At 36.7% G+C, this 23,989-nt stretch overlaps 1 protein-coding gene across 1 annotated transcript in view; it reads right to left on the bottom strand.

The window, feature by feature from the left end:
* Nucleotides 1-23,989, bottom strand: part of TTLL7 (tubulin tyrosine ligase like 7) — a 136,525-nt gene that overhangs the window by 84,955 nt on the left and 27,581 nt on the right. Inside the window, exons 2-3 of the mRNA XM_003260247.4 lie at nucleotides 1,927-2,135; nucleotides 1,583-1,714 (exon numbers count right to left, since the gene is read on the bottom strand). Of these exons, the coding sequence (XP_003260295.2) occupies nucleotides 1,583-1,714; nucleotides 1,927-1,951 (157 nt within the window). The 5' untranslated portion in view covers nucleotides 1,952-2,135. The remainder of the gene's footprint in view (nucleotides 1-1,582; nucleotides 1,715-1,926; nucleotides 2,136-23,989) is intronic.

Below are 23,989 nucleotides of genomic sequence, written 5' to 3'. Positions count from 1 at the left end.
GTTTAGTGATTATTTATGGCACAAGGAAAACACACACAGCTGAGACAATATGTCTACTCAGGAAAATGTACTTTTTATAGCTTTTTTTATGACCTTGGATTAGGTACAAAAGAGCAAAAGTAAAAATATCCCCTGATCATCACACCTATGCCATACTTTCCACCTCCCTAGTTCAAATTATTTTTAGTACTTAAAATCAACTCATCTATGTTTACTTAGGACGTGAAATAATGAAGCAATATTCACAGGAGAGATTTGGATTTGGTTCTCCACTGCTCCCAACCCTCTAATCCTACTGAAAACGTTTATGCTCAGAGGAACATTTCCTTTTTAGTACAAACTATTCATGTGTTCCTCTCCAATCTAGATTTTACAATTAACATATTGGCATTTTTCTTCCACTGAATTTCAAGTGTGGAATAAAGATAAGCAGAAGACTTCAGGTAATTTTTGGCTTCCAACAGAATCCGGAGTCTTAACAGAATGGTGTCAGTGTACAATCCCAAGAGTTGGGGAAAGGAACATTCCTCTCTCATCTGTCACAGACCACCATGCAGCTTTGGCAACCTGAGGACTCAGCAGCTGCTGTGCCACCTAAAGCTCATGTAGAGAGCAAGGGCAATAGCAACACAGACTATTCCTTACCTGGCTCACAAGCAGAAAACAACAACAAATTCAGAAGAGCATGTCAGGAGCACAACTGTTCCTGAGTATATGAGAGACACTGCCTGCAGCATCTCAAAGATACCTGGGAAGAGCTTGGTGAGATAAATGGAACTCCTGGCAGTTACGTTTAGAAGGAACGTAGGCTGGGCACGGTGGCTCACGCCTGTAATCCCAGCTATTTGGAAGACCGAGGCGGGCGGATAAGGAGGTCAGGAGATCGAGACCATCCTGGCTAACACAGTGAAACCCCGTCTCTACTAAAAATACAAAAAATTAGCCGGGCGTGGTGGCGGGCGCCTGTAGTCCCAGCTACTGGCGAGACTGAGACAGGAGAATGGCGTGAACCCGGGAGACGGAGCTTGCAGTGAGCCGAGATTGTGCCACTGCACTCCAGCCTGGGCGACAGAGACTCCGTCTCAAAAAAAAAAAAGAAGAAGGAATGTAATGTGTTATTTAAATTTGGGTATTTATGTATACACAAACCCATGAGGCTAGGAACATTCAGGTTATATATGAATATTGGAAGGATCCATTTTTTCTTTACATTCATAAATTCAAATTTGTCAGGTCAGTCATATATAAACCTATCTTATTATGAAATTCAAAGCTTGAAGAGCTGACAAAATTAAACTTCAAAGAAAAATACAATGCCAAGTCCCTTTTTTCAGCTAAGATGTCTAATCATATTAAGTGTTTGAACTAAAATTTTAGAAATCAGTTGGGATCTTTTTAAGGATATCATCCTCTACCACACAGAAAAAGAATCCTTCTAATATGTTAGACATTTTATAGAAGGCATTTAAAAATCCATTATATAAAAGATAGTTATCTCTCTGGATTTCTACATTGTTTTTAACACCAAATCAGTTTTTCCAGCAATTATGAGAATCCCATGATTGATTCTAAGGAAACCTACCAATTTCAAACTTTGTCCCGGCAACATTTGCTGTAATGGTTCCCTTCTTTTTCTTCTTTCTGACTTTCCTTTTCATTGTGCTTTGATAAGGTAATTCTGTATTCAAATCCAGGGGAGAGGGTCCCTGAATAACTTTTAAAAAATGTAAAATAATCAGATAACACTGAAATAACAAAAATCTATACCAGACAACACAAATACCACCCCCACCCCACAACAAGGTAGAATTATAAATTCTGGTACTTTAAAAAGTCCCCAATTAATTTTTAATACTTTAAAAAAATTAACAGTAATGAGGTATAACACCTCCATATTTTGTAACATAGTTAAGTCAATTTCCCTACCTCCTTCTTGAGGCAGAGATGGCATTATTGCCTGTGCTGATTAGCAAGCAGTGTGTGCTGCTGTACCAAGCTCTCAGGAAATCTGGAAATTCCACATTAGTCTAAGTAGGATATGGCTCCAAATCACTGAAAGTTCTTATCATATTATCTTGGTGGAATCCTCAGATTTCAGGATAACCAATAACCAAAGTTATTGGATAACAAGGTACCTGCAGTGATTTTAAAACAAGGTCATTTAGAAAAAACTTTTTTGAATTTTTTTCATATATGCCAAGACTATTCTTTTTAAAAGTCAAGGTGAAAGTTAATGTGTTCAATCAACAAATAATTGTTAATCAGTTTATTAAACCTTATGCAAAATGCCAAGTGATGGTTTCCTATCCTGAAAGAATGCATAGTCCAGGGGAAGAAGTTTTATTAAGTCACGTGTCACATGTATATTCAATAAATAATATACTATACACAAACAATAACAGCAATAACAATATTCACTACCATTTATTGAACACTCACTATCTTAGGCATTTATATTATACCATTTAATCTTTCAACAAACCTGTAAGGTAGAAGCTTTTATCCCCATCTTACAGATAAGTTGAGCTTAGAAAGGACAAATTATCTTGTATATCTTTACAAAGAAAATTACAACACAGAGATTAAAATGAAGATCCTTCTAATGTCAATGCCAGAGTGTCTTATTTAGAAACCCACACAACCTTCAACCCAATGCCTGAAACACTGCTTTTAATATGAGGCAGTGAAAAGTGCCAGGCAGGGTAGAGGTCACATGTTGACAGAATGCAGAGAAGTGATTCCTTTATAAGGGAGTAGGGGGACAACTTAATAAAATAAAGTAAACCACATCTTGAATTGTGCCTTAAAAAATGAGAACAGTTTGAGAAGTGTCTGTTCATGTCCTTTGCCCACCTTTTGATGGAGTTGTTTGTTTTTTTCTTGTAAATTTGTTTGAGTTCATTGTAGATTCTGGATATTAGCCCTTTGTCAGATGAGTAGGTTGCAAAAATTTTCTCCCATTCTGTAGGTTGCCTGTTCACTCTGATGGTAGTTTCTTTTGCTGCGCAGAAGTTCTTTAGTTTAATTAGATCCCATTTGTCAATTTTGGCTTTTGTTGCCATTGCTTTTGGTGTTTTAGACATGAAGTCCTTGCCCACGCCTATGTCCTGAATGGTATTGCCTAGGTTTTCTTGTAGGATTTTAATGGTTTTAGGTCTAACATTTAAGTCTTTAATCCATCTTGAATTAATTTTTGTATAAGGTGTAAGGAAGGGATCCAGTTTCAGCTTTCTACATATGGCTAGCCAGTTTTCCCAGCACCATTTATTAAATAGGGAATCCTTTCCCCATTTCTTGTTTTTGTCAGGTTTGTCAAAGATCAGATAGTTGTAGATATGCGGCATCGTTTCTGAGGGCTCTGTTCTGTTCCATTGATCTATATCTCTGTTGTGGTACCAGTACCATGCTGTTTTGGTTACTGTAGAAGACATTTATGCAGCCAAAAAACACATGAAGAAATGCTCATCATCACTGGCCATCAGAGAAATGCAAATCAAAACCACAGTGAGATACCATCTCACACCAGTTAGAATGGCCATCATTAAAAAATCAGGAAACAACAGGTGCTGGAGAGGATGTGGAGAAATAGGAACACTTTTACACTGTTGGTGCGACTGTAAACTAGTTCAACCATTGTGGAAGTCAGTGTGGCGATTCCTCAGGGATCTAGAACTAGAAATACCATTTGACCCAGCCATCCCATTACTGGGTATATACCCAAAGGACTATAAATCATGCTGCTATAAAGACACATGCACACGTATGTTTATTGCGGCACTATTCACAATAGCAAAGAGTTGGAACCAACCCAAATGTCCAACAACGATAGACTGGATTAAGAAAATGTGGCACATATACACCATGGAATACTATGCAGCCATAAAAAATGATGAGTTCGTGTCCTTTGTAGGGACGTGGATGAAACTGGAAAACATCATTCTCAGTAAACTATCGCAAGGACAAAAAACCAAACACCGCATGTTCTCACTCACAGGTGGGAATTGAACAATGAGAACTCATGGACACAGGAAGGGGAACATCACATTCCAGGGACTGTTGTGGGGTGGGGGGAGGGGGGAGGGACAGCATTAGGAGATATACCTAATGCTAAATGACGAGTTAATGGGTACAGGAAATCAACATGGCACATGGATACATATGTAACAAACCTGCACATTGTGCACATGTACCCTAAAACCTAAAGTATAATTTAAAAAAAAAAAAGAAAAAATAAGTAAATAAAATAAAATAAAATTTAAAAAAAATGAGAACAGTTTTGAAGGACAGAAAATGAGTAGGGTCATTATTATGATGATTTTATTCAGTCACACAGAGGAATGCAACAATGAATGAACTAATTTGATCTGGCTACATCTCAACATGGCCTATAGTACACTTTGCTTGTATTTTCATTGTAAATATATGAACGTAGGCATTTATGCCCTAACAATACCATATTGCTCAGTCTGTACTATCAACTTTCTAATTTTTCCTTCACATTGTAAGAATCCTTCAGTTCTTGTAAAATATCTACAAACACAATGAAAAATGAAAAAACCTATTATGATAAGCAAAGGTATAATATCAACACCTTTATTAGATTTTCAAGTTTATCAGAAATTCAGAAACATTCAACATTCAGCTACATAAAATGTGACTATATCACCCCAAATATTCATTATTATTAACGTTTCAATATTAAAGAAAATTTAGGGTTTTATTTGTTCTCAGGTATCATTTTTACTAAAATGATTCTCTAGTATAATTCAATATCAAAACTGGGGAGCTTTTATTTATTACAGACCAACTGTAGGCAGGCATTCTATTAAGCATTTTAAATATTTTATTTCATTAACAAACTTTAAATTTAGGTATCATTTCTCCCTATTTTCCAGAAAAAGAAACTAAGGCTAGATAAGTTAAATAAATCAAGGTAACATGGCTTAGAAATAGAAAACTTAGACTTTAAACCCAATTCTAATTATTCTATTCATTAAGCTCCCCTATTTTCAGACCCCATGCTAACACACTATATAGACATATGAGAAGTTTGCAACCCTACTGCAGTACATGCCGCAAGATATGGCCATATTCTGGGAATCTGCAATACTTCAAACAGTGAATTCACAGTAAAACATCTCTAAACTGATCTCAGCTCCCAGTGCCAAGCTGGAAACAGACTAGATCACTTCTCAGAATAAAAGAAAGGAGTAGTGTAAAGTTTAGTTCAGTTTCTTTCTGGAGGCGCTCTGAAACCTCAGGGAGGTAACTATTTGAGTTTACAAGTTTTTTGTCCAACATCTTGTTACTGGAGTAAACAAAGATCCCCTTTACAGTAACTACTTATTACATTGAAAGTAGGTGACAAAGTCAACAAGACTTTGAAAACAAGCTTCGCCTAACTATACTAGATCCTACAAACAAATTTGTTAATTTTTGACTTAAATAATAAGCCAAATGACTGATTTGTACAGAGTTCAAAACAAGAACTTTTATCCCTTCCCCAAGGCATACAGGAATTTAAAGTTCTTAAAATTGTACTATGCATATATGCGCTTTACTTAATTCCATTTATGCCTTAGTCAAAGTGCTTTAACAAACGCAAGGACTTCATTCAACCATGGCAATTCTAACCAGCTCTATTCTAAGCAAGAGATCTGAGATGACAGATTTATCCCGCCACTCATTTGAAACCATAGTTACCTACTTTCCAAAAGCAGAAAACATGTTTCAGTTACCTCTGAAATGCGTTAAGCCAATGGCTTCTCAACCTTGGCTGCAAAGCAGAATTGCCTGAGTGAGGAGCTTTTGAAAATCCTGCTGTCCAGGCCACACCCCAGAACCAAGTGGGGCCCAACCATCAGCATTTCTTTTTTTTTTTTTTTTTTTTTTGAGACGTAGTCTCGCTCTGTCACCCAGGCTGGCGTGCAGTGGCGCGATCTTGGCTCACTGCAAGCTTCGCCTCCCGGGTTCACGCCATTCTCCTGCCTCAGCCTCTCCGAGTAGCTGGGACTACAGGCGCCCACCACCACGCCCAGCTAATTTTTTGTATTTTTAGTAGAGACAGGGTTTCACCGTGGTCTCGATCTCCTGACCTCGTGATCCGCCTGCCTCGGCCTCCCAAAGTGCTGGGATTACAAGCGTGAGCCACCGCGCCCAGCCCCAACCATCAGCATTTCTAAAGCTCTTCATGTGATTCCAGTGCAGCCAAGGTTGAGAACCTCTACTGTAAGCACACGATGACAATGCAATAAATAATAGCTAATTATAACAACACATGAAATTACAAGAAAAAAAGTAAAAGAAAACTCATAACTTTTTAAAAAAGACCAAATAGGTAAAAATTACCTATAAAAATCCTGTTTTCCTATCTAGTTCAAAGAAAAAAAATTTGACAATAAGCACAAAATGATTTTTAAGATAAAGAAACGGAATTTATTTACAAAAGTAATCAATTTTCCAAAATTTCAAGCAAATGTTAACCTTGAACATAGAACTGTCAAGCACCAATAGATAAACGAAATTGAAACAAAACCAAAATAATTCCAGTACATTTGTGCTAGAGTACCATTTCTTCCATATTCTTCCGTTGAGCTTCTACCACACTTAAATTCCACATAAAATACCACTTTTTCCTGAAAGCTTTCTCTGATTATATCTGAAGAAATTCATTTCTCCCTCTTTTGGGCTATCAGAGGCCTTATTTTTACCCTTATCATAATCGCCTGCCAAAAAGATGGTTTTCTTCTATCTTGTTCACTCCTCCGTTCCCAGGTCCTAGAATAGTGCCTGATCATGGTATTCAATAAGCACTTGTTAATGCGTGCTATGGTTTGAATATTTGTGTCCCTGCAAAATTCATGTTGAAACATAGTCCCCAATGAAATAGTATGATGAGGTAGGACCTTTAAAAGGTGATTGGGTCCTGACGGCTCCTTCCTCATGAATGGGAAGGACTTTATAATCAAGGCTTCACACAGCATTCAACCTTTCCATCCCTTCCACCATGAGAACACAGCATCCATCTCCTTCAGAGGGTGCAGCAACAAAGTACCATCTTGGAAGCAGAAACAGCAGCCCTCACCATCAATGAACCTGCCACCACCTTGATCTGGACTTCCCAGCCTTCAGAAATTTGAGAAATAAATTTCTATTGTTTATAAGTTATCCAATTTGTGGCATTTTGTTACAGCAGCACACACGGGCTAAGATACTGAGTTAATAAATCGGTTAATTAGCCAGGCACCATGGCTCATGCCTATAAATAATCCCAATACTTTGGGAGGCCGAGGCAGGAGGATCACTTGAGACCAGGAGTTTGAGACCAGCCTGAGCAACATCTCTACAAAAATTTAAAAATTAGCCAGGCATGGTGGTGCCTGCCTGTAGTCCCAGATACCTGGGTGGCTAAGAAGGAATGATAGCTTGAGCTAGGGAGGTCAAGGCTGCAGTGAGCTGTGTTCATGCCACTGCACTACAGCCTGGAAGCAGAGCATGTCTTTTTTTTTTTTTTTTTTTTTTTTTGAGACTAAGTCTCGCTCTGTCACCCAGGCTGGAGTGCAGTGGCGCAATCTCGGCTCACTGCAAGCTCCACCTCCCAGGTTCATGCCATTCTCCTGCCTCAGCCTCTCCGAGTAGCTGGGACTACAGGCGCCTGCCACCACGCCTGGCTAATTTTTTTTTTGTATTTTTAGTAGAGACGGGGTTTCACCGTGGTCTCGATCTCCTGACCTCGTGATCCGCCCGCCTCGGCCTCCCAAAGTGCTGGGATTACAAGCGTGAGCCACCGCGCCTGGCAGCTCACTGTAATCTTGAACTCTTGGGCTCCACAATCCTCCTGCTTCAACCTCCCAAGTAGCTGGGACTACAGGTGTATACCACCACAACTGGCTTTTATTATTATTATTATTATTATTATTATTTATTTATTTATTTATTATTTTAGAGATGGGGTCTTACTATATTGACCAGGCTGGTCTCAAACTCCTAGCCTCAAGGTATCCTTTCACCTCAGCCTCCCAAAGTACTGAGATTACAGGCATGAGCCACTGCACCTAGCCCACTTTTTTTTTTTTTTTTTTGACACAAAGTCTTGCTCTTATAGCCCAGGCTGGAGTGCAATGGCACAATCTTGGCTCACTGCAACCTCTGCCTCCCAGGTTCAAGTGATTCTCCTGCCTCAGCCTCCCAAGTAGCTGGGATTACAGGCATGTGCCACCATACCTGGCTAATTGTTTTGTATTTTTAGTAGAGACGAGGTTTCTCCATGTTGGTCAGGCTGGTCTCGAACTCCCGACCTCAGGTGATCCGTCCACCTCGGCCTCCCAAAGTGCTGGGATTACAGGCGTGAGCCACTGTACCCGGCTCTAACCCACATTTTTAAGTGGAAAAAGCAAAGTACGTAAAAGTTTACATATTACACTGCCATTTGAGCAAACTAACAGAGGAATATATGGAACATATCCACTGAGCAGTTGTGGCCTCCTATGGCTAGGCGTGGGGCTAAGGGAGACTTACTTGTACTTACCTTTAGTACTCTGTGTATGTATTACCTGTTCAAAAAAGTAAAATACATCTGATAAAATTTTGTATCAATATTATCATGTTGATAACCAAAATCATCAAACTGTGTTCTCCATTTAGGTGAAAATATTTTTATTTCATTTAAATGAAAGTATAATACGGTAGAAAGAGCACTGAACAAGGAGTCAAATCAAATTCCTATCCTTTAATTTTCCACTTAGCAGATATAAATTCTTAGGCTGCAAAAGTAAAAGATTTATTCTTTCCACCCCTAAAGTCTAAAATGGCAACCAATGAAGATAACATTGCTGATATATTTTATGGCAAAAGATGAAGACAAACTTCTTTTACTTAAAAGAAGGAAACACAAAGGAAACTCAGACCGTCTCCAGCAACCCCCAAATCCATACCCCAGTAAATATAATATAAGAGGTCTTTGTACATTAATTTTTAGCTCACCCAAAGATTACTAAAATAATCAAACAAAAAGTCAAGAGGATCCAAAAATAGGGTTAAGTTAAAAACATGTAAAATAATATTATATAAAAACATAATAAGAGCTGTTTTGTTGTGACAAGAGGAAGGAGAAAAGAACCAATACAAACCAGTATCTACTTTCACATAACTTTATTTAGTCCACCCAATAAATACCCAGTACCTTTTATTCCCATTTTATATATGGGAAAATGTAGGCTCCAAGGTTAGAAACTTGCACAAAGTCACACATCTAATAGGTTGAAGTGGTTTGTGTCTTCTACCTATTAGAAGAAGTATGGGAAGGAAACCGATATTCCTTCCCACTTTTTGTGCTACCTTCAAAATTCAGCCTTTAAATAAAACATATTGAAGATTTTGCAAAGATGCTTGATTTTGTTCAACTGAATCTACGTTAAAAGCTGGAGCCCAAGGACATAGTGAGAAGGCAGTCCTCTGAAAGCCAGGAAGATAGCCCTCACCAGGAACCTAATTGTCTTGAACCTTTTTTATCTTAGACTTCCCAGCCTCCAGAACTGTGGGAAATAAACATCTATTGTTTAAGCTACCTAGTCTATTATACTTTATTATAGCAGCCTGAGCAGACTAAGACATTGAGTCCAGTCTGCTCCTGGCTTCACACAGTAGATAATTAAACTCTATCCTGAGCTTGCTATGGATTGTAACAATGATAATGAGGAAGACCAAGAAGACGACAAAGAGGAAGAGAAGGATGGAGTTGATATCATCACTTATGTAAAACATCCTATGTGCCAGGCACTTTTTTGAGGTTTTTACATATAAAACTCTGACTTTCAAAACCCTAAAAGATAGATCATTATCCTCATAGATAATCGTTTAAAGAAAAGAGATATAATGAACAATGATATTGAGAAACAAGTTATAAGAAAATTTTAAAGTAACAATTTTGCAAATATGTCTCAAGATAATCTTCTCCAGATCCCTAAATTGTAATTATCGGATGAAAGATATTTCTACTATCACTTCCAACAAAAAGAGAAAAATAACAAATTTAACAAAAAATATATCCAAGTAAGCTTTTACTTTGAGGCAAAAACACTCTCCACACACATTAACATTATTTGCAGAGAGGTCATTACAATTAACAGTCAGAAATCTATTGCTTCCTAAAAATTATAAAAATAAGGCAGTTGATTTTTATATGCAAAAAGTAGTATTTCCAAATATCAGGTCATGAATGAAATTTTGTCCATTTTTGTATTATTAATTTCATTAAATTTTAGCACTTGGTTCCCAAACCAAATTTGATATATGCTTTCTTATACGAAATCATGCTTTCTCTTATACGAAAGAGAATAAAAGTAAATGAAACATGCCACTTTTCAAACATCAAAAATTAAAATGCTTATTTGTTTTGAATATTATTCAGATTAGATTTAATGTCAGTTCTACATTAGTGTTTCTTAAATTGTAATGTGCACACCTGGGACTACTGTTCAAGTTCAGATTCTGACTCGTTAGGTCTGAGGTAGAGCCTTTCTGACAAGCTCCTAGGTATGCTGGTTCACAGACCACACTTTGAGTAGCAAGGCTCTGGATGACCACAATGTTTATCATTATGCAGATACAAATTTTTTAACTTAAAGCCCTTCTTTAAAACAGTAAAAATTAGGAAATTATAACATGATTGAAAAATTCATGTAGGTGATTGTGAAATTATATATTAATGTCTAAAGAGTTCCATGAATCAAAAAATAAAATAGGTTGGGAAATGCTGAACTTGAGCATCAGTATCATCTGCAAACTTCTTAGAAATGCATATTCTCAGGCCCAACCCCAGAACTTCTGAATCAGAAATCTAGAGGTGAGGCCCATCAATTAACAAGCCCTCCAAGTGAATCTGATGTAGGCTAAAGCTCTGAAAACCACCGCACTAGAAGGCAACAGCTGGTGGCCAGGGCAGATCCAGGAAAGTGGGAGAACACCGCTGCTGGAGTCTATTCCCTCCTACTGGTCTTTTGAAGCACAGCAATGTGGGTGACTTAGAAATCACCTGGCCAAGTAATGACTGGAGGAGAAAGCATTTGCTCAGCAGGACTCTCACTTTTTTTTCATAATCTGCTTTGGAAAGCATCTAGAAAAGAAGAAATTTGCTACCAAAGATCTCACTTGCTACTGCCAACCGCCCTGGTAAGTGAGATGAGGTTTGCTAATCTAGACAGTTTACACCCCTTGTTCGACCCCAAACCAGCTACCAATGCTCACTAACCAACACACTCATTTTGTAGAAAAGCAATCCACCAAAAATAATTAAACTTATGAGGATTAACAACAACCACAAAGATTAATAATACACCCTCTATGGATAGTAAAAAAATTGTAGAGGGAAGGGAAAGGAGGAATGCAAATCAACATCAACAAGGGAGTGAAGACATTGCAATACACTCATACAATGAAAATACTATATATCAGTGATACATGCTGAATCACAAAATGAAGATTTAAAACAGCTGATGAATACATACAATATATCATTTACATAAAGTTTAAAATTATACAAAATAATATATATTTCTTATAAATTATGAAATAATTATGAAATAAGCATATAAAGAAATACACAGGAATGATAAACACCAAGTCTGATACCCCTTGAGAGGAAGGATGATGCAATAGGCAGTTCTACAGAGAGTGAGCACCTGTGTTCTTATGCAAAGAATGTAATTCTTAATATAAAGAATAAATACATAATTATCATGGTTTAGGCATTTGAAAGAAGAGGTAGAAATGAAATAACCACCATACTTTTGCTTGAATCATCATGTGTCTTTTTGTAAGTATTGTGATATAAATCATACTGCTGAAACTTAGGTCTGATCCTGACTCATAAGCAATGTGAAGTCACTGAAGGACTCTAAGAGGAGTAACATAATCCAGATTTATTTTTGATAGATTACACTGGCAGTTATTGTGGGGGCAGTAGTGGAGACAGTCTTAAGAGGATATTACAAAAGTCCAAGAGAGAGATGATAGGAGCTTGATCACAGATAAAAGCAACAGACATAAGGAGACAGAACACTGCTATTGCAGTATTAGCAGAATAGCAGCAGGACTTGGTGACTGATAAGGAAAACGTAATCCTGAATGATTTTGCAGATTTCTAGCTTAAAGAATTGGGTAGAAGATGGTACAATTCATCAAGAGAAGGCTTGAAGACAGAAGATCCAGTTTGAGGGGTGAGATTATTTCAGCTTTGTATTTGCAATAATGGTGGATGAAAATAAACAGAAAATAAGACAATAGAATTAGTGGAGATAAGAGATAACGGAATCCTCTACTTTTATAGGTAAAATGGTGTTAATTAAACACAAAGGTCCCTTCCAAAGCATAACTGCTCCTATTTCTGTCCTTTCTGCCAAGAAAGGACAATAGGTTTCAAAATGCACAGCTGCATGACTGGTATACAGATGACATCACCCAAACAACTCTCATAACAATAAAACATTGCCACCACTCATTGTGTGTACAAATTGAAAGGGTATTTAGAGAAGCTACTTACTCCTTGAACATAGTAACTTTTGTCTCCCTTTCCCTGGCTGGGCCCATTACCCAAAGCTGGATCTGTCGTGTATTCTAGACCTGAAAGAACTATTTGATCAACTACTTCTAAAAACCTGCTAAGAGCCAAGTATGATATTATGTAAGAATAAACACAAGAACTATTTATTCCTTCTAGTAACAATTAACCTTGACCTTGAGCAACAGTAACTCCCACTAATGTACTTAATACTTATTTATTGTTCAAATTGGCTGTAGCCTATTCCCAGAGCCTGGAACATAGGAGTTCAACTGCTGAGCTACCATATCCGGGAAATACAGTTCTCTAGAAGGTTTTTTGAATTTAAAATAAAAAAAATTCAATTGTGCTGATTTCGAGAATCAGACAAATTTGTCACAATTTTCAAATCCCTCTAAATTAAATTTAATCCCATAAAAAATAAGCCATGGTCCAAGAATTATGCAAAGTTGGGAAAAGCCATATGGAAAAAGGCAAATGTATAGTATGTGTAATTAGAGCAACCACACAAAATGTCTACTAAACTCTGTGGCCTGTCTTGTCTTTGGAATTTAGCCTATTATGACATGAAAAAGCAGGGACTGATAAATGGGTAATGATAACACAGCATACCTTCAAGGCATTTTCTCTTATTAATATTTGTATTTCCAGTACCTAGGATAATGAAAAAGCAGAAAATCTCACTCAATAAGTGGTGAATTGAATAGAGTTCAAAGCAAATAACAGCTATAACTCGGTTATTAAGGTGACAGAAGACAAGGTTATTTCATAATATATTCATCAAGCACTTAAGCAGAATCAAAAGCCCCTTTGGGCATATTTCTCCTACAACATAATATTTCAGTTTTAAGTAGTTCTCTAGTAGCCTAAAAGTCTTATTTGCTCCCTACGAATAATATGTGATGTAATCAGTTAACTTTTGCATATCTCACTCACTTTTGTCAATCCATTTACCTCTCCCATTTCCTGATCCTGCAAAGAATTGTACCAAACCTAAGAGAGCTGAACTTCATATCCTCAAAACACCCAACCTGTGCTTGACTACGCAAAGACTTCTCTTGTTCTGAGCTGTGGAGTTGAAACTTAGGGTCCGTTGTACTTAAGTCTCCTGAGATTTCAATAACTTTGATCACAAGGTTTAAAAGAGAGGGACTAGGGGAAGCAGAGAATTTCTAAAATAGTCAGTTCATTCTTTGCCAAAAAATGCACAATAGCTATCAAAATGTGCAGCTGCTTAGCTGGTGAACAAATGACATCACCCAAATGTCATCTGATGCCAGCATTTATAGTTTTTAGTGTCCAAAACTTAACTCTTTAACTTTCCCTGAAAACCTGATATTCCTCTTATGTTCCATATCTTGGTAAAGGGTATCACTAATAGCCAAACATCTAAGAGATAGATACATCAGAATCATCTTTAACTTTTCCTTTGACCTCTTACTTTGATACTTATTCATTGCACGCCTTATTGCCAATTTTATGGTTTGTATTAATTTACTATTTATATTTCCATCTACTTTTATGTCTTAAATCTTAAATATATAACATTCACTGAATTCTTAAATAAACCTCCTATGGCATCCATATTATTTAACAAGTAACAAAGACAACTAGCTCCTTACCTAACAGCCATTCACTAGTTCTTCCTTACTAATAAAACACCTATTCCATTGTTATTATTAGTGGTAGCATTGTGCCTAACTAAATAACTACATTTCCCAGACTTCCTTACAGGTATACGTGGCCTGGCCAATGAAGTGTAAGCAGAAGTTATTGAGCAGGACTTCCCAGTAAAACACCTCTAAAGGGAAGTAGACAATCACTGGACACTCATTTGCTTCTCTTCCTTCCAACCTGGAATGCAAATGTGATGGCAAGAGTTGCAGCAATCCAGTGTGACATTGGTTATGCTCCATCAGCTTTGGACCACCTAGCTCCAGAGAAAGTAAACCTCCATCTTGTTTAAGCCAATGTTATTTGAAATTTCTGTCACCAACAGCTAAATTCATCTCCTAATGGACAACACTACTCTAATAAAAATTATTATTTTGGTTTCTAAAAAACATACATAGCCTAAACACAAAGTCAACAGCACAATGACTTTGGACATTTATCGTTTTTGCCATAGCCTGCTTTTACCTATTTTCTTGTAACCATAATCTGAATTTCCACTAGTGAAGCACTACTTCCTCATTCTTCAAAGCATATGTTTTGGGTGGAGTTGATGCCAATCCCAGCTCCAAGGATGCGTACATGACTTAGGACTAAACAATCATGGGATCCCATCCTCTTGACCATAGAATTGGTTCAGAGATGAACACAGGATCCAACTAATGCCAGTGAGAATCAGGCTCAGTACTCATTTTCAGAATCTAGAAGAAGACAGGTTCTTTTGTGAGCTGTGTTTGAACCTGAGAGGATGCACTACCTGCAGTTGCTGGTCCCCATCCTTTCTCTACACACAGCCTGTGGATGAAGTCAACATGAAGGAGGCAGAGCAGAAAGAGAGAGGGATAACAGATTCCTAAACTTTTCAGTAATACAAACTAAAAAAAAAAAAAATCATGTTTTTTGCTTAAACCAGGTTCCTATCCAAAACAAATAAGGAACTTAGATCCATTTTTTATTTTAAAATAAAGAAAATTACTTCAAAATTTCCTTGCATAAAATGCCACAACTCACATGAAATAAGAGGAGGTTTCCTTACGTGTTTCCTCCATGAGACAACTGGCTGCTAGATAGCAGCTTTTAAAGTGTCTTTTAATTTACATATTCTCCAATCTCAAACACACAGCCTGGAACACAGTAGCTAAACTGCTGAGCTACCATATCAGGGGAATACAGTTCTCTAGAAGGTTTTTCAATTTAAAATAATAAAATTGCAATTGTACTAATTTCTACAATCAGGCAGAATTTGTCACAGTTTTCATATACCACTAAATTAAATTAAATCCCAGAAAAATTAAGCTATGGTACAAGAATCATGCAAGTTTAGAAAATCCATGTGGAAAAAAGCAAACGTACAGGACTAGTTCATAAAATGTTCTGTATATCTTCCCTCAGTTTTGTGTATAACCAAAGATTTTAAGGAAGGAAGGAATAATAAGGCTATTTTGCTTTTAGATTATTAAACTAGCTGCAGAGTTAATTTATGAAATCACCTTTGGAAAGAAACAAAATACTAATAGAATTTACGTGAAGGCCCTCTCCAAAGAAAACTAATTAAATTCAACTATATTTTAATAACTTTAGCTCACTTTAAAATAAGAATCTTTTCCAAACCCCACTCCAAATCTTTGAAAACAGTGTATCTATCTGGCACCACAATCTTTGCCGTGAAACCAGTCCTTTTATAGAAATGCAGAGGAAAAGAACTATTTTTGTCCTTCATTCTAACAAACAATCATGGAATGCAGAATAGAATTGGTGCCTGAAGTTAACCATTGCACAATAATATAATCTCTATAGATCCTCTCAAATGTCCAAATTTGTTTTTTCACTCATTCTTTCTTCTCTTGACCTCTACCTTCCCTTCTCACAGAGTAAACACTGTAGAAATGTATCACCAATCTGTTTAAACTTTAATTATTGTTTCATTATTTTATTCTATATCTTGTTAAGGCAGTAAACATGTTTTTAATACTCATCATCTTATTGGGTGCTCCAGCAAGAAAAAACAGTATCCTCCTAGTTTCAACGTATACATTTTTCATTCAGAGAAGTTCAGAGATTTTCTTTCAGAGAAGTTCAGAGTTTTGCAGCTTTCAGAGCTTCACAGCTCCAAAACTACCTGAAATCTAATAATTCATCTAAAACATACTGACACTGATCATGTCAATGATAGATATATTCAAGAATGACAGTTGGCCCTAGGTATTGATAAAATTATACATGTAACCATATACCCACAGTGTGCATCTCAGTTTTATAAACTGAATATTATACTAAATCAACAAAGCTGATTTTCAGTTGTGCCTCATGGGATTTAAATTTACTATTTTTTAATCCTATCTAGTATTCAAAATTATCCATATATACAAGTCTTACTAGAAAGAAAAATGTGCATTCTTTAGAACAATCTTAATCAATGGACCACAAAATTGTCATCTATTTCTGCCTTGAACTGGCTTTGGTGAGCATGCCATGTTGCTGGAACTTGTGGATTATTTTGGAAGAGGTCATCGATCTCTCCCCAGTCAATCTATCTTTTAAAATAGACTTGCTTATATTAAGAACATTAAAAAGATGAATCTTACAACAATACTGATATGGTTTGGTTCTGTGTTCCCACCCAAATCTCATCTCAAATTTTAATCCCCATAATCCACACGTGTCAAGGGAGGGACCTGGTGGGAGGTGACTGAATCATGGGGGCAGTTTCTCCACACTGTTCTTGTGATAGTGAGTGAGTTCTCACGAAATCTGATGGTTTTATAAGTGTTTCGAAGTTCCTCCTTTGTTCTTCTGTCTCTTCTGCCACCTTGCGAAGAAGGTGCCTGCTTCCCCTGCCACCATGATTGCAAGTTTCCCGAGGCCTCCCAAGCCATGCAGAACTGTGAGTCAGTTAAACCTGCTTTGTTTATAAATTACCCAGTCTTGGGTAGTATCCTTATAGCAGTGTGAAAATAGGCTAAAACTTGGTATTATAATACTTGGTATGCAATTTTAAATGCTCTCCCTAACTATAGTATTGTTTTTCGCCTTATTTGATTATTTAAATATTTCATTTGAATATCTTCTTTAAACAACTAAAATATAAGCTTCTTGAAGGGAATATACAGTGTATACATTCTGCATTCTCTACAGCGCAGACATTGTGCTCTGCATTTATAAGTCCACAATTATTATTTATTTAAATAATTAAATATTTCAAACTCTTCTTTCTCATCAGTAGATCTGACTTCTACATCGTGACCACATCCCCAAAGATCTAGAGTCTGACAACTGAAACTTTCCACCTGCTAATAAGTAGGTAGTAATTGGTGAGAACGCTAAGATCATTTAGGAAGCTCAAAATGATGTCCATGGCAAATCAAGATTTGCTGTCACACAATTAAGATTATGAATAAAGGTAAATTCATTGTGACAATTAATGTTATGTGTCAACTTGGCTAGGCCACAGTACTCAGATATTTGTTCAAATACCAGTCTGGATGTTGCTTTGAAGATACTTTGTAGATGAAATTAACATTTAAATCAGTAAACTTTGACAAAAGCAGATGACTCTCCATAAATAATGTGGGTAGGCCTCATTCAATCAGTTAAGAGAATGCAGAGTGAAGTCCCCCAAGAAAGAGAGAATTCTGCCTCACACCATCTTTTGGCTCAAGCTGCAACATCAGTTCTTCCCTGGGTCTCCAGGCTGCTAGACTACTCTGCAGGTTTTTGACTTGCCAGCCTCTACAATTGCATGAGCCAATTCCTCTCCCCCTCCCTCCTCCTTCCCTCTGCCTCTCTCTGTCTCTCTGGTTCCCCCCAACCCCTCTCCATACATATAATTGATTCTGTTGCTATGAATAACCCCGACTAATACATTCGTTATTCCATAGGATCAGCTACATTTCATGAAACTATAAACCTGATTTAAAATACTCTATGAGGCAAGAAGGTTCTGGAGGAAATGATATACCAACCTAAATATAACCACGGCCTAAACTAAGGATGCCAGATCATTATGAAAAGAAGGAAATGGATGAAGACAGTTGTATAAAGAATAATTTACAGTATTTATCTCTAGAATAGAAGTAAGGAAATGGGTAGAAAATAGAGATTGTCCATAATCACCCATCATATTTCTTTGCTTCTATCCATACTGTTTTTTTTAACATTTAAAAACCTCTAAAATTGTGATTATCTTATAATCACTGTCAAGTGGTTAGTCCTGACACCATTATCACTGCTGTACATACACATCAAAATTTGCAGAATCCACGTCAGAAGCTGAAAGAAAAACCCAGAAAATAGTGAAACACTCTTTTAAGAAATGTGGCATCAACTCTTGATGGCCAGAGAATTATGTTGTGTGGAAAAACATAGACAATGAGGGCTGAATCAAGAAGAGATTCAGAGGAGTCTGTCTTCCAATGTGAAGAAGTTTACAGAATGCCTTAATGAATTTATTTTACTTAAATTTTCCCTCTTTTGTATGGATGAAAGCAATGCAATATTTTTAAAACTACCTTTAAAGGGTTCTTTTGACATGTATAAAATAAAATTGTACTACTAAGAAAGCACTGTTGCATAGTTGAATTTGCAGAGGTTTTTTTGAGTAAATAAAATAATGGGGTGTCTTATAACAAACAGGATCTTAGATGTGATTTTTTAAAAAGCAGTTAATTGGCTATCAAAATTTCTAGAGTGCAACAAGATTTCTAAGGACAACAACAACCACCTTTTGCCAGCTATGCCAACAGTTCTCAAACTTGAATGTGCACAAGAATCTCCTGGAGAATATTACTAGACCCCATCCCTGACTTCTGGTTCAAGGCAGCACAATTCATTCAGACCTCATCTTTGGTCAGGGCTAAGAATCTTCATGTGCTTTGACTGGGAAGGATTAGCTCAGGAGGAAAGGGCTGAACTTGCAGAAGGAGGACACAGTGTCTGCAGCTGCACTGTGGTAGGAGATGCAGTGACTGCCTCAGGAATGAGCTATTTCCAAATCCAGTTCTAATACCAACAATCTGCATGGTAACTGCACAAGGCACTGAGGTTCCCAATTATTAACATGAAAAAAGAGAAAGTGGAACTAAGACCCCTTTTCACTCTAAAATTCTAAAATTTTTGGCCCCGGAAAAATAGTATAATTTAGTTGTTCATAACCTAGATAGGTTTTCTAACTCAAGCCCTCACTCAAAATACAACTTTTAACATTCCAGTTAAAACCAGATCCAAAATGGCAAAATTTCCAAAACGCTGGAATGAGGAGTTCAGCAATTCTTCTCAAAAAACAATGATAGGCCGGGCGCGGTGGCTCACGCTTGTAATCCCAGCACTTTGGGAGGCCCAGGTGGGCGGATCACGAGGTCAGGAGATCGAGACCACGGTGAAACCCCGTCTCTACTAAAAATACAAAAAAATTAGCCGGGCGTGGTGGCGGGCGCCTGTAGTCCCAGCTACTCGGAGAGGCTGAGGCAGGAGAATGGCGTGAACCCGGGAGGCGGAGCTTGCAGTGAGCCGAGATTGCGCCATTGCACTCCAGCCTGGGCGACAGAGCGAGACTCCGTCTCAAAAAAATAAATAAATAAATGATAAAACAGCAAAAAAAAAAAAAAAAAAGTCAAGAATAATAATTTCATGACTCTTGAAAATGATCAAAGGCATACAAGAAAGGAAGACACTTTTATTCAGGAAAAACTATTGAACCTGGGGTAAGAACAGTAGGGATGGCATTTTCACCTGGAGCCATTCCCACACACCACCACCCTCCAGCTCCATTGGTGCAGCAGTTCTACCAGAGTTGGCAAGGTATGAAAACCAGCAACTTTGCTGTGGGAGACTGACTTAATTTGGAGCAAAGTGTGAAAAGCACCATACCCATGGGCTTATAAAAAACAATAACAAACTCAGTGGCAAATAACAATGGATGGCCAATATCACAGCTGCCTGTTGTTGTGATACTGGGCCATAATATTATTGGACAAAAAAAAGGAGTCATGAGTACCAGCTCTCCATCTCACCTAATCCCAAAATGAGGTTGCCTGCCATCTTTTCTGCTCTCCTTATTCATAACCTCAATTACTGACCCACCAAGAAGATAAGAACTGTACCATGGGAAACAAAGGCAAAGAGATTATATCTCAATTCATGTTTTGAGTAGACACATTACTTGGGCTAACTAGAAGTATATTTACCTTCTGATTCTCACTTGGGTTCTAGTTAGATGAAACTAAAACAGCTAAATTCCAAGCTGAAGAGGTTTAATTACAAAGAGTAATAGAAAAAAAAAATATGTATTGGAAGACTCAAAGTCACCTAGGATACTGGCCTGGAAAACTGTCATTTCTCTTGGTCTCTTTTAACATTGAGACTAGGAAACTGAAGTATCTTTCTCAGCTCATGAGTTCCTCATTATTATTCCTACATGGAGTACTCATCCTATACTGCAAGGAAAAATGAGAAGCCGACTTCATGATCTAAATCTGTATTATTGTCAAATAGAATTTTCCTTCACCAAAGGTGGTGGTAAGTTGTAAGGATATCAATAATAAGCATTAAAGTTGTTTAGAGAAGTCTCCCTTCAATATAAAATTGAAATAAATTCCATGTTCTCAGAATGAGAACATTCTTACTTATCACAATGGGAAATAAGAAAAATATACACAAAAAATGTAATTTTCCCTTGAATGCAGAAATTTCTTCTGAACATAGTAGGTACTCCATAAGTATTTCTTAAATGAAATTAATAATTTTAAATAATAGCTGCAAAAAACTACTCAATTTCATGTACAGTGATTTTCTCAAACATAGATATTATTAGCAATGTGTCAAGAACACCATTTGATGATATTCAATGTCAGTATTTTGTCGTCACATTACTTTTCTCAAGTTTACTTTTGGTAAAGTGACTATATAGGTAATAGAGTAATTTGGTAAAAAAAAAAAAATTCGGATTTCCAGAGAGAATGCAGGTACACTAGAACAGGCTACTCATGATGGACAATGGTAAGTTTCTCAGTTTACACTCTCAATTATATTGATTCCAATCAGTGTTACATTACTAAACTTAAAATGTTATTTACAACTAATATCTCATATATCACAAAATTAAATATCACTTTTGTATATATAAATCATCACTTTAAGAAGAACTCACTGACTTTAGTATTATTAACTTACAAAACTGAGTAGAATAAATTACTTAAGTCAAACTCAAAGCAATTTATTAGTCTACTTCTTTGAAGGTGGCCCATAATGTTTGTCTCTCTAGACCATCACTAAAGGAGAACACTGGAAAACAATTAGAAAGTATAACAAAAGTCTAAATTACACAAAGTGTTTATGCTTTTGATTTGTTAATTCCACTTAGGAATCAATCCTGATAAAATTGTCTAAAATGCTGAAGCACATTTGTGAAGACGAACGTATGTCAAGCCATTATTAATAATACCTGTAACTGAAAAAAACCTAAAAGTATCCAATAAAGAAATGATGTAAATTACAATATAGCCAAACAATGGATAATTAAATGGTCATTAAAATTGAAAATGAAGATCTTTCGCTGGTATGGGAAGATGTAATTATTTGAACAAGGATAAGAATGATTCATAATAAATGAAATGATATGTATTTTACCATGAATGAATGAATGATAAAGTTGAAGATTTGCTTTAATTTACTAAGCCTAAACAAATATGCCTAAATTGGAATATTATATTCACTGTCTACCTGCTTCACATGTCACAATTTGTTTTTTGAAAATTCAGGATGTTTTAAAGCAATGATGAAAAGAATCAATTATGAATCATACACCAGGATAAATTTTACTATACATTATTGATAAATCTTAAAATAATCTATAAAATTGGCTACTTCCAGAAGAGCCTGATTCCTAATTAGTACACAAGGTTATGATTGTGAATTACATTTTGTGTTTATTTTAGTACTTAGAATATTTGCTACTACCTCTGAGGTTAACACTTCCAGAGTAAATAAAAATGTAAACTAACTGATTCCAGATTCCAAGAATTCAAGCCAAGACTGAGATCGTTATGTGAAAATAGCTAGCAGTGAAGTTACAGTACAGGTTATATTTGTATGAGGTACTATTCACACCCAAATGAGAGAAAATTAGGAACATACAGTACATACTGAATTCATTTAAAATATTTCCCCTTAGAAATGAACAGAAAGAAAGCACACAGACAAAATCCTAGAATCTTTTTTCCTAATCAGTGTGGAAGCAGTTGGTTTTTCAAGTTCTGATTTCAATTTGGACAAGTCAGGTTTGAGATATCAACAGCATGTCCAAGTAGAAAGTCCAAGAAGTACTTGAAAATTAAAAGATAATTGCTAATTAAGAAAATAAGATGTAGTTTTTCTCCTGTCTACCTTTTAATTGAGGGTGTTATCCAAGAGGTCTTAGTTTGAGGTCCCCAGAAATAAACCTTGATATGAGGACTCAAACAAAAGCAGTTTATTTTGGGAAGTGTTAGAAATACCGGCAGGGGAGCAGGGAAGCAAGACAGAGTAGGAAAAGCAGCCAATAAAGGGTGTATGATAATGACAGCTTCATGGTGGGTGGCAAGAGCTTAATCCCCTAGGAAAGTCTGGGAACCAGTGTAAAACACACAGCTTCAGAGTTAACCTAACTAGAGTCAACCAGCAGTTGAAGGCTGCTGTGGGTGTGAGGGTGAGTATTAATTCCATGGCAATTCCTGCTCTTCTGGTAGGGGGAAGGGAATGTAGGGAGGACGCCTGGAAAAGCAAAGGCCTGCAGACTCAAGGCTCCCAGAAGAGTTCTTGAAAGCCTTCAAGCAAAGAAATGCAGATACTGACATACAGTTGGAAATACAGCATAATTAAGTAAGATACAAGGGATATGGGCAGGACATTGAAGGCATCTACTCAACACTTATCCCTAAATTATATTATTTGTGCCCAAGACTTCAACTATCATTTACCTGATGATGGATCCATTGAGATGTGGCCTTTAAATTCAGCCAACACACCCTGCCATGGTCCAACTATTATATAAACACATATTAAGTATTAGCACTGATTCTTAGCAAGGCCTAGGATCTAGTTTCTATGTGGAGGATTTAGGAATTAAAATCTGTTTGGTGGATGTAATTAAATGCTTTGATATGGCACAGCAAGTACACTATAGTTGATTATATTGTTCATTTGTTGTACTTGCATAGTAGGTATTTCATATTTACTTAGTTTTTTTGGAGTGATTTTGATAGAGTTTTTGGAGAATGGTCCATACATGGTTCACATCCCCAGGATGCCGCTCAGTTTCCTACTGCTGGAATCTTTCACTCACTGTTAACTCTACTGGACTTCCTGGAGTTTGCTAGGCTCTTGGTTCTGTACTCCATCATTGATCACTTTTGAACCTAGTAGTTTTGCAGGTCATTCAGACTTACCTTCTAGTTCTTGGCACATAATTCTTGGTTCTCCTTGCTTCTAACGTTTTGATGCCTCTGTTATCTCTAGTAATAAACTCCCCACTTCAGTCTCCCTGTCCTGTAAAACCAGTCCTAGCCATCTTAGTAATAGAATGTAAGACAAAGAAGAATATTGGAAAGAAGGCATTTAGATCATCTATCTCCAGTTCCTAACTGTTTTCAGAGCCTAGGGCCAAAGATTTTTCATATTGACTTATTTAAATACTTAATTTTTAAGAGCAGTTTTAAATTCACAGAAAAATTAAGAGGAAGTTACAGAGATTTCCTCTGTACCCCTCCCTGCCACACACACACATACCTT

Source organism: Nomascus leucogenys, chromosome 12 (assembly GCF_006542625.1).
Source record: "Nomascus leucogenys isolate Asia chromosome 12, Asia_NLE_v1, whole genome shotgun sequence".
NCBI classification, from domain to species: Eukaryota; Metazoa; Chordata; class Mammalia; order Primates; family Hylobatidae; genus Nomascus; species Nomascus leucogenys.
This window is presented reverse-complemented; position numbering and strand designations above follow the sequence as displayed.